The sequence below is a fragment of the Rattus rattus genome, chromosome 15 (genome assembly GCF_011064425.1).
Source record: "Rattus rattus isolate New Zealand chromosome 15, Rrattus_CSIRO_v1, whole genome shotgun sequence".
Lineage (NCBI taxonomy): Eukaryota > Metazoa > Chordata > Mammalia > Rodentia > Muridae > Rattus > Rattus rattus.
This window is the reverse complement of record NC_046168.1, coordinates 66,087,049-66,101,260: the sequence shown is the minus strand read 5'-3', so window position 1 is coordinate 66,101,260 and position 14,212 is coordinate 66,087,049. Positions and strand designations below refer to the sequence as shown.

The 14,212-nt window shown below is 46.1% G+C and overlaps 1 protein-coding gene across 1 annotated transcript in view; it reads left to right on the top strand.

The window, feature by feature from the left end:
* Nedd4l (NEDD4 like E3 ubiquitin protein ligase) overlaps positions 1-14,212 on the top strand; it is a 323,775-nt gene that overhangs the window by 279,616 nt on the left and 29,947 nt on the right. The window contains exons 17-19 of the mRNA XM_032885399.1: positions 4,578-4,655; positions 6,800-6,854; positions 11,982-12,040. Of these exons, the coding sequence (XP_032741290.1) occupies positions 4,578-4,655; positions 6,800-6,854; positions 11,982-12,040 (192 nt within the window). The remainder of the gene's footprint in view (positions 1-4,577; positions 4,656-6,799; positions 6,855-11,981; positions 12,041-14,212) is intronic.

The window sequence follows — 14,212 nt, the reverse complement described above, 5'->3', positions numbered from 1 at the left end:
GCTGGTGGGTACCTTAGATGCTCAGTCACAACTGCTGGCCACTAGGGCGCTATACCAGTGTGGCAGTCCTGAAAAGCTCTGGTTTTAAGTTCCATTTGGGGGCAAGGGCAGCCTTTCACATTGCTAGCCTTTTGACTTCATTGTAACACATCTCATGCTATTAGTTTACTGTAATAGGAGTGGTTAACATTTGAAACTAGTGTTCTCCCTGTCGCTTTTCTCTCTAGTGGTCATTTCAGATGAGCATTTTCAATTTCCGTACTACGTTTTCTTTCCTTTCTTCGTGCATTCAGATTTCCCTAGTGACCTGATCGAGGCTTGACTGTTCTTCCAAGTGAACATTTTGACCAAACTGATTTTCTTGCCACGCTGATCTTTCTTTAGTCATACTCGTGAAAGAGCCTGTGTGTTATTGCACTTGGGAGAAATGAGTTGAGGCCAAGGTGAATGAGTGCCTCCCTGTCCCTCTGTCAGCTCTTTGTTTCTTCAGCCTACTCAGAGCTAGCTTCTTCAAGGCAGCACAGAGCACTTGCTAGAAGTCAGCGTTCCTCCATTGCAATCCCTAACCCTGTAATTCAGATGAATTTCTCTCTTGTTTCTTGTTGGTTTTGATGCAGCAGGAACTTCTTTCGTTTTTGTTGTTGTTGTTGTTTGTTTTGTTTTTGTTTTTCGTTTTTCTGCCTGTCCAATCTGATTGTGTAGAGCAAACTCAGAGATTAATGCTGCCCCTCCAGCATCTGTGCTCCGTGATCAGAACTAACCCAAGTCTTCCGTGCCTCCCTTTTCCCTCTCGGATCCGTTGTGCACGTGCACAACCGGTTCCTGTTTCTAGCTGTGTGATTGCCCAGTCGATGGAACAGTGGTATTGTGTTAAGGTAAAGGTTTCAACCAAGGTGACCTTGGCTATCATTTACTCTCAGTCTGTGGTGTAATGTTAATTCAATCCCTTGAGAATCAGACAGAGTGCTCCCTAAATTCCTGTGGACTGAGGTGCAACATGTCCCCACAAGGGCATTCTTGGCAGCTGGGGCAGGCCTGGACCTTCCTCTGTGGGATGTTTAACATCCTTGGCTCCCACCACTGAAGGCTAATGGCTGCCATAGCCCTCCCAATATACTGACAATCAGGAATGCACTCCAATTTCCAGACACCCCACAGTGCAACTGAACCAACCTCAGGGCCCTTCCCTGTTTTGCAGGAAAGGAATTTACCTGCCTGCCAAGGGCCTTACCATCAAGGTCTGGTGACATTCACTTGGTAAACCGATAACTACTTCAGAGGCATAGAATGACAGGGAGACTTGTTTGACTCACCTTTGAGTGGGAAGGTAGGATTACAGGCTCCTGGGCCAAGAGAGCAGCTCTTTGGCAAGTAGAACCTTAGAGATTGGTTTGGGGTCTTTTTTTTTTTTTTTTTTTTTCCTGTCACTGACACAGAACCTGGGCTGTCCTTCTGGTGTTCCCATTTTCCACAGCGCTGTTTGGGTTTCATACCCTTAGCCAGAAAAATCGGAGCTCCAGAGATAGGGGATAAATATCATAAAAGTCAGGATTAGTGAGTGGAGCCACTGTGGCCTGCCAACATAAGCTATGATTTTAGTAATACGAACTAGCTTAGTAATGAAATCCCCTAACCTTTTCGCAGCCTTTCACGCCCCAACTGCAGCGTAAGTGCAACTGGGCAGGACTGATTTTAAATAGCGCACACTTTATTTACTGCTGGCACCGGTGCCAAATGCAACTCGCTTTTGATCACCCATTGTCTCTTTTTACCTAGACTCTTGCTATTTGACCAATCTGATCCTTTGAACACTTAACTTTCCTGAAACACTTCATGGCTGCTACCGTCGAACATCCTTAGGCAACCACTGGAAATCCCTCAAGTTACCTCCCCTCCCTCAGCAGGCAGATGCGCTGACACAGCTGTGTTTTCTCGTCCAAACACAGACACCGACCCCAGCCAGCATTCTCATCTTGGAAAGCAGATTCAGAACCGCATGTCTGTCTTGACAAAGGGGTGGGAGAGGCAGGAAGAGAAAAGACGCTTTCTTAACTCGGGGGCGTGTGCAGTTGGCATTGCGAGCGCAGTGAGGACAGCACACTCTCCTTAGATTTGAGCGTTGTAACAGAAGAGGGGGAGACAACCAATCAGACAAACTGGAGGTGGAGAAGATACCCCCCTTCATCCTGTACCATTGATTCCTAAACTTCCCTGTAAGCCCGAGAAGACTTAGGCGCCATCCCCTTTCTACCAGGAGAGAGAACCGGTAGACTCCTGTCTACAGTACACAGCCTTTATTCACACGGGCGATGAAGGCCGTGTGCCAGCAGTCCAGCTGGAATCATATCTGAGCACAATTTAAAAAAAAAGTAATAATGGATGGGTTTGGCCTCACCAGCAGCAATGTGTGCTGGAAGTCACTAGAGGCCTTTCCTCATCCCCCTTGTTAAGGGAGCAGCTAAAAGTACATGGACGCCTTTCCCAGGACAAAGCCTTGGCCTGTCTTCACAACAGACTTTACGCCTTAAGTTAAATCACAGCTACCCCAGTCCACACTAACCAAACCCAGTGTGGCTGCCGTGAGGGGACTGAGGGGGAAGGCACATTTAGGATTATTTTTTAAACCAATCATCATCATCCCTGTATTTTATATATTTACACACACACACACACACACCCCTACCCAGAGGAAATGTAGAAATGGCAGGTGTGTTTTATCTACTTGGTTGATTGGTATTCTTGTCGCTGAAGACCTCATTAGTATTCTGTCCTACCATTTAAGCATTGTCAGACCTTATCTGCCATGTCTGTCCTTCAGCTACAGAGATGCTACCTCCTTGGGTTGTTCAAGGGACAGCAGCCTCAGGAGTTACCACAACAATAGTCCTCATGGCACCGGCAGCCATTTTTTTGGACTACTGTTGCTATGATCAAATATGACCCCTTGTCCTGGGGCCTGCCCATGCTCTGACGCGTGGTTTCCACACAGAGCCATTTTAGCAGACCTGCAAAGCTGTGCTGGCCCCTTCCCATTCCCCCAGGTCCTGATTCTCCCATGAATCTTAGCATCTGCCTCTTCTCTGCATCACCGATCTGTGGCCCACAGTTGTCCTGTATAACTAACTTCACTCCATTGCTAGCCTTTCTGGCTATGGTGCCCAGAATCCCCACCTCCTAATAGACACTCCGGGATTTCTATAACCCTCACTTGGCCATTGGCTACCTGGGATTTCAAGGGTTCCTGGCAGCCGTGGTATCGCCTGTCCCATCTCAGAGTTAACACTAAGTGAGTAACTTTAGTGGACTTCATTTAAGTCTTCTATCCAGTTAGCCAGCTCCAAGCGATATCCTAATTATCAGCTTCTTGGCCTCTCTAAATCCTAAATCCTGGCATAGCTCTGTGTGCCGCAGTGTGCTACAGAACACTGGAAATGCTACATCTCAGCCTTTCGAAAGATGCATTAGCTTCAGGGTCAGCATTCCTCACAAAGCACTCCGGTGATTTATGTCTTCAATTAAAATCTACCCTCGCTTATAGAGATGGGGCTGCTTGTACTGCTTGTACCCTTTTCTATTCTTGCTATTTCCAAAACCTCTCCTTTGTTATAATCCATCGCTCCTGGCTCTCCCTGCTGATCTGGGAAGCTGGTGAAGCAGTAAAACCTTTTGTCAATTTGGCAGCAGCAGCACACGCAGCCTTTATTCGCTTTGATGGGATGGAGCTGGTGTCAGATGTCTCCACGGTTTGCTTTTACCTGCGTTATTGTTCCAGTTGACTGGGTCTCATTCCGAGTTTTGTTTGTTTTCTAATCTTTTGAGTTTAAAAGCTTTGGATTCTTTACGCCCCACCACATTCCAACTGGCTTTACGTGAGGGGCAGATCCCAACTCTGGATCCTCTCCAAGTGAGTTTGGGAAACTGAGTCTCTGGTAACTTTTTCTTATCTAAAGAAACAGAGACAGGGGATGTTGCGAGATGAAACGTCTGTCTCTTCTTTGCAAAGGAGAAAACGTGACCAAAGTTGACAGAGTATGTATTTCTTTCACTGATTTTTCTTTGACCTCTGAGCATATCTCTTAAGGAAACACGCTTACAAATTTTATGTTAAGACAGGCACAGGAACCTAATCATCAGAGCATGATAGGTAGTCTCATTCACGCCGCCCGCTAGCATACATATAATTTCATAGGATGAAGCAGGCTATCTCTGGAATAGCACATGGACTCTCTGGTCAGACAGATTCAGAAGGAGGAGGTGGAGCCCAAGTACTGAGGAATGGTGTTCTCAAAGGGTCGCACTTAGAGACTGAACACTCACTCCTCTCCCTCCCTGGAGGACAGTCATGCATCTCCCAATCTGGTTGCCTTTCCCTTCCCCCTTCTCTGAGTCTTGGGGAAACAGTTAACCTCCCATCAAAGGTTTGTTCCCCTTTTCTAACACATGGTAGCCAGGTTTTCTCTACCAAGCAGACAACCAGGATCCCTCCCGGGTGCCTGGAGGCATGGAGGATGGGAAGGTGCCAATGAGTGCACACAGGGAACCCCTCTTAACAGCTGTCATGTACATTTTTCCTGCAGGAAGATCCACGGCTGAAATTTCCAGTACATATGCGGTCAAAAGCATCTTTAAACCCCAATGACCTGGGCCCTCTTCCTGTAAGTATATTACAGAAACATGAAATGGTCCAGAAATGTGTGCTTATCCTCCCCGTGTTCATGGGAAGCCTGTGCACCTGCCCCAATGTGCCCCCTGCCCCAGTGCCCCCTGCCCCAATGCCCTTGCCCCAAGCTTTCTGGGTCCATTGGTCAATGTTCCTCAGTAGGGTTAGATGTCGGGCATTTTGAAGGAATATTCTAGTACATTACGAGCCAGTGCTTGTATAAAGCGGCTTTTAATTACCAGCCATTAGTGGGAGTTCGTTTTTGACACAGGACATGTACAAGGGGCATATACTGCAGGTGCCAATTTAAACAGCGTGCGTTTATTTTGTAACTTAGCAACTCCCAAGTTCCAGCCATACTGTTGACAAAGTCCTAAGAACAAAAGCCAGGAAAACAGTGTGGAAAGAAAGGGCACAAGTAATCACAGAAAGCTTCCCTAAAGTCACTTAACCTGTAGGGTTTTGTTTTTTTTTTTTTTTTAAGTGTTTTTCCCTTTGTTGTGGACTCTTTATGAACCTGAGGGTAGAGTTTTGATTTTTGTTTTGTTTTGCAATTTTGTTCCTCTTTGGAGGTGTGATATAATTTGATCTGTACTGGGTTTGGGATGAAACTTTTACCATCTGCCTTCTTCAAGAGCGCGCCCTTCATAAAAAATGCTGGTGATGAGGGGACAGGGTTGGGTTGGGTTTGGTTCTGGTTTGGGGTTCTAGTATTATTTGTTTGGACGACTCAGACCAGGCTGGAACTCAAAATCCCCTTGTTCTTACTTCCCTGGTTCTAGGATAGCAGCCATGCACCACCACACCCAACCTCTGACAAACTTTTTTTTAAATGGAAGTCGTTGTTATTATTTCCCCAGGGTAAGAGTCTTTTGAAAGTCTAAGAGAACCTCTTAGGCTGGGGAGATGGCTCGGTGTAAAAAAGTGCTTGCCGCACAAGCATTAGGATCCGAGTTCGAATTTCTGGACCCACATGAAAAGCGAGACTCGGCCATATGCACGCCTGTAGCCCTGGTGCTACAGGGAGCTGGCTGGCATTTGCTGGCTACTAAACTAGCTCCAAGCTCAGTCAAAGAAAGACCCTGTGTCAAAGAAATGGGGTGGGGTGTGAATAGTACACCCAGTCCCTCCTCAGACTTCTACAGGCATAGGCATGTACACCTGCACAGACATGTGCACATACAAAACACACACACACATACCACCACATCATACCACACCACACCACACCACCCCTCAAAAAACAAGAGGGGGTGTGGCATCCTTCCTGTCAGCTGTGAGTGCAGAGGCAGAAAGCAGTCCCCAGAACACACTGGCTAGGAGACAGACTGAAAGAAACGCTCCAGGCTCTCCAAGAGGCCCTGCCTTGTTAGGACAGAGAACAATCCTAACAGTCAAGGCATCTCAGCGCTCCATACCCATTGCTACCCCTGTGCACAGGCACAGGCATAGACGGACACCCTCATCTGCAGGCGGTGGAAGGGAGGGGAAGCTGGTTAGCTGCCTGAGTGTAAATGGTGAGAGGCCTCAGCACCGGGCTACTCAGCCACTGTGTGCTCCATAGCTAAGTGAACCCTCCCCTCCGTCCCTCAAGTACACAGTAGGAATTTTAACTAAGTAAGCACTTTGTGGCTAAACTCTTTTACAGATGTTCCTTAGGTTTATTTTTATGCATATTTTTGTTTGGCCCGAGTCTGTGGAGAGACACTATGTGTGTCCGGTACCCACAAGTCAGAAAGAAGGAGTCATCAGGTCTGGGGGAACTGGAATTCCGAACAGTTTTGAGACACTGTGGGTGCTGGGAAACAGACCCAGGTCCTCTGCAGCAGCCTCAGGTGCTGGGAACCTGAGCCCTCTCTCCAGCCCTCACAATGAGCGCTGTGGCAGTTTCCCCTGAGGTTCCCATGGCATCATGCTGGAGCTTCATGTGGTGAAAGCTTGTGAGACACTTGATCCTGTGTGACTTCTTTGCTGTGCCCGAGTTAGCATTGTTTGGAATATTCTCCATGCAAAGGTGTTTCTTGCAGAGAAGAGTAAAGAAGGGTCCTGGAGTTTTACTGTCGCCTTGGATTTGGGAACTGTAACTGACGTTTGTATTCTCTCCCTCCCCACCCCCCACCCCCTTTCCCTGGATGCTAGCCTGGCTGGGAAGAAAGGATCCACCTGGACGGCCGCACATTTTACATTGACCATAGTAAGTAGACCCTGCTGTGTGCACAGGTGTGGTGGGGTACAGGATGGGGAGGGTGACATAAATGTGATGTGAAGCTCTGTCATTTTACTCCCTGTCCAGGCAGCCAGGTGTTATGTGGAGAGAATGATACCAGAGAGTCAGTGCCCTTGTACGGTACTGTGCCTTTACCCCAAGGTTGCTTCAAAGTAGTCCTTCAAGCTTCCACCCAACTTGATCTTGTGACCCATTAACTTTTTTTAATAATTAAAAAAGAAAACTTTTATTTTTGTTTCTGACGGTCCCTTGATATTCGTGCTTTTAATCAATGCACTCTGGAAATAGAAAATAAGATTAGAAGTAACGATTTTTAGTTCTAAAAACAAAAAAGAAAGAAAAGCAAAGCGAATCCACTGGAGAAGTGTTTTCCACTGGATGCTTTCGGAGCACTGACCTCAGAGGTGCCGGTTCTGAACTTATTTTCTATCCTGGCATGTGTCCCCGCACCCAGCACACTAATGATATTCGCAGCTGTTTTCCTGAAACCTTAGTGTATCTGCTGGAGATGTTTGCTTTAGCACCCGTGGATATATGTGCGGTTTCTCGTTTCCTCTACGAGTTCGACTAATAACGTTTGCTTCTAGCCAGCGAGTTGGTATTGGAGGGTTGAGGGGCGTTTTGGGTTGGTTTGGTTTGGTTTGCGGGGGGTGTTTTGTTTTGCCTTTCTGTTTGTTTGTTGTCTTTCGGTGGTTTGTGTTTTCATAAAATTACGTTCATGTAGCCCTAAAACCTTCTGAAGAAGGAACAGAAGCATAAAGGAGCTTCTGATAAAATTCAAATCCGAGTGCAGTCGGTGGGATCTGGCTGTGTGTTTTCATTTAGTTCAGAGGCAGGAAGTGAGCTCAGGTATCCATGAGCCCTTTGCTGAGAATCCTGTCCCCAGGCAGTGCTCGTACACAGACCATTGGCTATCTCGAGGGAGGAGGGACTTCCTCCAAGAACTTGCCTTCGGACATGAGGATTAGTGGGTTTGAAGTCAGTGAGAAGACCTACCCAAAACTCAGAATATTTAGGGGGCAGGGCCACCCTTGGAGTTAAAACAGATTATTTCAAGATAGATAAGCTTTGGTTTTTCTTTGATTAGACAAAACACCAAGTCATGCACTTTCCAGCACTGTACAGTGAACATACACTTGTCAACATGACCACTTTCTGAGTACGTGCATGAAGTACCCGCCCCCTCCTCCATTACTATTTATTCTAAATTTGGAGAACTTTCTAAAGTGGGGGGAGAGGTTAAACTCTTAATGCCACTAAAAACAGTTCTCCATAATTTAGCAAGCTTTGCTGTGGATGGCCGTAAAGGGATACATGCTGAGAAGTCATCTGCCTTTCCCCTCAAAATCTAGCGTGGGAAGTACAAAATCCCTGTGTTTCCAAGGTTTTCTCAGATCAGTGGGTACACCCCCAAACCGCTTTAATCACCTGTTGGATAAGAACTGGAAGTTTCCTCACCTTCAGAGTAAAATGTCCCCAATAGTTCTCTGGCAAAATCCACCATCTCCCTTTGCTGCCACCGTGGATTTCCTACATCGACAGTGGTCGCCCTGAGAGGCAGGCTTTCAGAAGCACCGAATGCTTCTCTGGACACCTTGATTCATTTGATAATTACTGACACACTCCTTCTGTGTAAAGTGTTAGAGAGAGAGCTCTAGAATGAAATCTCTAGCGCTCTTGAGGAAAACATTTTTCTCACAGACCAGATGTGCCCAGAAGCTGAGCACTTAGCCAGAGGCATCTCAAATACTAAAGCTACAAAAGAAATTCCAGTCATCTGTGTGTTCCCACACCCTGCCCACCGTTACCTAATCTATGAGCAGTAGCTAACGTAGCTTGGTTTCTCATTCCCTCTACTTCCCTCTTGTCGTTTGATTTGAAATGTCTCAAAGGTAAAAAGAACACGTTTAGATTCTCAAGTTCTCTTTTGGAACAGTGGCTAACTGTCCCCCATTCCTCCGCCCGTAAGTGACACTTCACAAAGATTCGGTCTTCAACCCCAGGAACACGCGTGTGGTTCCAAGCGCTCAGACTCTGTGAAGGACTTTGTTTTCACTATCAGCCTCTTCCCTCAGCCGTTACAAAGACAACACAGGAAGCTCCTGTTACATGCTGGGGCATGGTCAGCAGTGCAGAGGAATTGTGGGATTGATGCCTTACCACCCTGTTCTCAGGGGCCCATGTCTGGTAGAGAGTGCCAGGAGGTGTCTTCTGCATGGTGTTGGAAGGTGAACCTGTTTTTGGAGTACTCAGCTTGCCAGTGGCTGAAGATGGCCCTGTGGGGTGTGTGTTCTCTTCCGGACTGATTTTGAGCAGGATTCACTCTAAAGGGCATGGTGGAAATTGAGTTTAGAACAAACCAGATATGGCCAGCCATTCCACACTGGCAGTGAGAACTGCTGCATGGGCTCTGCCCCTCAAACACCTTAAAGCCTTGGTCACGATTTGTTTGTATGTGGATAGGCATTTACAGGAGCCTGACTGGTCATGCCATACCAACCTCAAAGGAATGCAGTCCTGTTCTGCCTGACTGGCACACAAAGGGCTGGCTGGCATGACACCCAGGCCAAGCCAACAGGTGTCTGACAGGATGAGGACTCAGATTCACTCTGCACACAGTAGGAGCTTCAGAGGTCCCAGAGTCGAAGGACGGTGGTCAGATGTATTCTTGAGAATAAACTTGGGCCAGACCTACGGAGGAAATCTTGAATAGAGGCAGTAAGGCCATGGCCCTGGAGGGCTAGAGTGAGGAATATCAGTCTGGGACACAGATGCAAGCCCCACCCAGCAAGAATAAAGAAAAGACAATTGGATGATCACCAAAGACAGGCAAGGACGCGGGCAGGTTCTTGATCTCGGTAGTCAGTGCTTTGTAACACTGCTTTTTTTTTTTTTTTTTTTTTTTTTTTTTTTTTGGTTCTTTTTTTTTTTCCGGAGCTGGGGACCGAACCCAGGGCCTTGTGCTTCCTAGGCAAGGGCTCTACCACTGAGCTAAATCCCCAACCCAACACTGCTTTTGTTAATGAGACTTCTGCCATTGTGACCCGAGAGCTGGCCCAGTCAGTTTAAAGGATGAGGAATTCATTTCTGCTCACAGGTCTCGTTAGTCCTTTGCTCCCTTGATTCCAGACCATCACCACCGTAGACAGGTATGGCAGAGGCTTCTCATCCTGACAGACAGGAAGAGAGTGACACAATGTCAAGCAAGGCTCATGGCCCTTCTTAATTTTCTCCTTTAAATCCACCTAGCACCTAGCTTGCAGGCTAGGGCTGCCCTCTCCCCCTCCCCCCTAGTTAATCCTCTCTGGGAAAACCCTCACAGACACACCCCGAGGTTTGCTTCACTAATCTCAATTCAATCAAGTCAGCTGGCCAGGTTAATCCTCTGGCTGCTGACTGGGGTGTCCGGTTATAGGGCCATTAGGTGTTGTCGGTCACCTGCTCTGGAAGCTAAGGGAAGCCAGTGCAGGTGTCAGCGATGGAGTCTGACATTCAGGTCTGGTCAGAAGATTTGAAAGTCCTCCTGTGTTGGGAGAGGTTTGTTTGTTTATTTTGATGACAAACCTCCAGTAAAGACAGGTATTACCCAAGCTACAGGGTTCTAGCCTGCTGTGCCCTGCTGTATTCTGTGACCTGTATTTTATTCTTTTTAATTTTTCCGCCTCAATAGCAGCTTTGAATTTCCAAAGTCTTTCTCCTTCTAGAAATTAGACAACCTAAAATACCACCTATGTTTAAATTTTTTTCATTTATTTAAAATACCACCTGCATCTGCTGGTGTCCCCCGAAGCTGTTGGGCTTTCCATTCAGGTACTTTTCCTGCCAAATTAAAATAGAATTAGCATTGTAGATGTGTAGTCTTAAGGGTTTTTTTCCTCCGCTTTTTCTTAACGTAGACCATTTTTTATCTTGAGTGTATCTTCTCCGTGGCTTTTTCGTACATATGTCAGCATCTGCTTTAGTCATGATCAGCCTGGAGCATTTCTTGTTAACAGTGTCTCATTTTCAAGAAATTTCTTAATTACGTCAGAGTTTTAAAAAAATTAACTAAGGGCGCTTGTTGAAATTGGATCTGTGAGTTACAGTCTGCTCACTACCAGGTTAAGAATGAGCAGTGTGAGGGGCTGGGGATTTAGCTCAGTGGTAGAGCGCTTGCCTAGCAAGCGCAAGGCCCTGGGTTCGGTCCCCAGCTCCGGAAAAAACAGAACAAAAAAAGAATGAAAAGTGTGAATTTTCAGAGAAATAAATACACACACACACACACACACACACACACACACACACACACACACACATCACTTTCTCTTTTAAACTTAGAAGTAGCCAGTTGTAACCCAGCCTGCCCTTCGAACCTTTTTCTGTCTGAGTGCCCCAGACACACTTCCACCTGAGGCCGCACACGCAGGCCCCTCTGAAGCATTTTTGGTCTTGCACCTGGGAAACCCCGCACAACCTGGGCAGTTGCTCTTATGCTATCACCTGACCTCTTTTGTTCACTCTTCTGGAGGAAAGGAAACTGCCCAGCCAGGCTGCCAGGGAACCCTCTCTCTGAATCTTGCTCTCAACTACGTTCTGTCTTTTGTGACGACCACCTCTGCTGCTTTGGTTACAAGTGCACGCCAGAGGTACAAGGGTGGATTGTTTCTGTGTTCCATGTAGAAATCTCTACTTGAAAGCAGGTTTTTTTTTTCAACATCAGGAGCACATTTCAAGAAGTATTTGAAATGAGAAGGAGGAAATGTGTATGTGTTAGCTTCTTAGGGAACCAAACCTTATGCCTTCTGAAAACCAAGATCGAGTTATAAATCCTTTATGGGAAGAGAGGTTTATAATTGCAGATTACCAGGTTGCTCGCCCCAAAAATGCAAGGATATGGTTTTACCTTTGTTGTGCGTTTTATTATTATTATTATTTTTAACTAATCATATATATGTTTGCCATGCAATAGCAGGGTCACCTTCTAACCCCAAAATACTAAATTCTCCCTGGGGTCAACCCAAAGGGGCTTTAGAAAGGGAATTTTTTTTTCTTTCTTAAATATCCTGTATGCCGAAGGGATTAGAACTAATGCACTGATGTTTTTAATGTTTTCAGATAGCAAAATTACTCAGTGGGAAGATCCAAGACTACAGAACCCAGCCATAACTGGTCCGGTCAGTATCCTCATGTTCCCCCCACTTATATGAATGTGTGACTGCGTATTGTACACACTTCTTGTGTGTTACTATTGTGATATCCAGAGACTGGTAACATTGAATAGCTTAAGATCCACCCCAGCTCTTCGGTGAGTTTTCCCGACGGGTACAGCTACTCGGGGCCTTCGACGGGGATTAGAAAGGAGGAGAAAATGGTGTGGTAATGGTAGCAGGTTGAAATATTTTCTTCCTGGTCCTTTATGAAAGGTTGGTTTACATGGATAATCAGGATTTGTCTCCTTTTTCTTTTTTTTTTTTTTTAACAGTTAAGCATCGTTGGTAACGATAATTTAATATAGGCTTAAAGATGAGAATTAGGAGGATGAGAAGCACTCAGAAAAATAGAAAGACATACCCTGTACCCAAATGTGGGTGCCGGCTCCTTCACAGAGAAAAGCACTCCTCCCTTCCTGTTTATCGGGCTACAGGACCAAGCCGGCTACAGGACCAAGCCGTGCATTAGAGGGTGCTGGCATTTGTTAGGACAGTGATAATAAATGCTAGCCAACCACGCCTCTTCCCCCTTTAAAGCCCTGTGAGAAGAGGTCGGGAAGCTATGGAACGTGCATCGACTCTGCCACTCACCACATCTGCACTAGTGCCCCTCACCCGTGCTGGTTAGATGTAAGCCCCTGAAATATTGCAGCACTCTCTGGTCATGGACAGAGAGGAAAGTCCTAAGTCCTCTCTTGCGAGTGACACACTCGTCAGCAAGTAGTACATGGTGACGGTTTGCCAATGAGCTACCGGGTGCTGAGAGACAATCTGGTTGGCCTTTTCCATGAACTGCTCGGTTCTGCTGATTACATAATCCTGTTATTTTTTTTCCTCCTTTTTTTTTTTTTTTTGAGATATTCTCCCATATCCTCCTGGCCTCCAAACTGGTGATTAAAAATTTGCTGCCAACGTGATGGCCATTTCTTGGAGGGCAGATATTTCTCTCTCTAGTGATTTTCTGATTTTCTCATTATCATCGATGTACCGCGGGTTCACAGCGGCATGTTGGGCTGTGGATTTCCCCTTGTGGCTCTCATCTTGGATGCAGGATCATCCCTGGGGAGCGTGTGTATTATATCTGTCCTCTGTTTTGGCCAAATGCTCAGCCGCCTATCCCCACACTGCCTTCCCCATGCTGACCCCACCCAAGCCTTTGCATTGCTCTCTGTCCTGTCTCAGGACCCTTCTTCCTCCCTCCTTGGCTGCACTTGCAGTTGTTACTTGATTCTTCCAGTTAATTATTTCTCCAGGTTTTTGTAAATGTTTTACGTATTCGTTGTGCCTAAGAAGTGAGCGTGTTTAATTGCTCAAAGTCCTTTGGGGTCTTATAAATTTTGCTTTGTCTTTTTACTTCTTCTATATTGCCTTTTAAATTGTTCTTCTATATTTTAATGATACAAAGATACTGAACTCTCTCTCTTTCTCTCTCTCTCTCTCTCTCTCTCTCTCTCTCTCTCTCTCTCTCTCTCTCTCTCTGTGTCCTCTGTTCTCCACAGTTCTAGGGGTACTCAATCTCCTACTTATTAGGCCTTTATTTCCAAAACAATTGTGTAATGTCTGGGTGACTGTGGTACTTGTGTTCATGAATGTCTGCATGCAGGCACACACACACTTTGTCTCCCACTTCTACCATTTTCAGTCATTTCTTGACCTGCGTTTATGCCACCTGATTACAGTAACTCAGACCCACCTGCATACAAGCATGGAGCATGAATTTATTTACGATCTGTTTCCTTTAGAGTGTCTCCACTTACATGTCTAGAGAGAGACAAGGTTCCTTGTAGGTTCCCTGGGCCTGAGGTTAGTTTTCCTATGCTCTTTTCAGCTCTAAGCCTAGGACTCTGTTACAGCTTATGTCTGTCTGTCTGTCCACGAGACCCCTTTGGCCAATGACTTAACAGATAAAACCCATTTCTAGCACTGGAGGTTTTACTTGGTCTACAAGCAGATAACTCAGTGTAAAATGGAGGACAGAACTAAACAGTGGTGGGAGATGAAGCATGAATGGCGAGAAACACTTGAATATTTGACATCCGTGGCTGTAAGGGAAAAGCCAATTGAAAGTACTTTGAGATTTTATCTTACCCTAGTCAGGATGGTCAAGATCAGTAAAATAAATGCCAGCTCATGTTG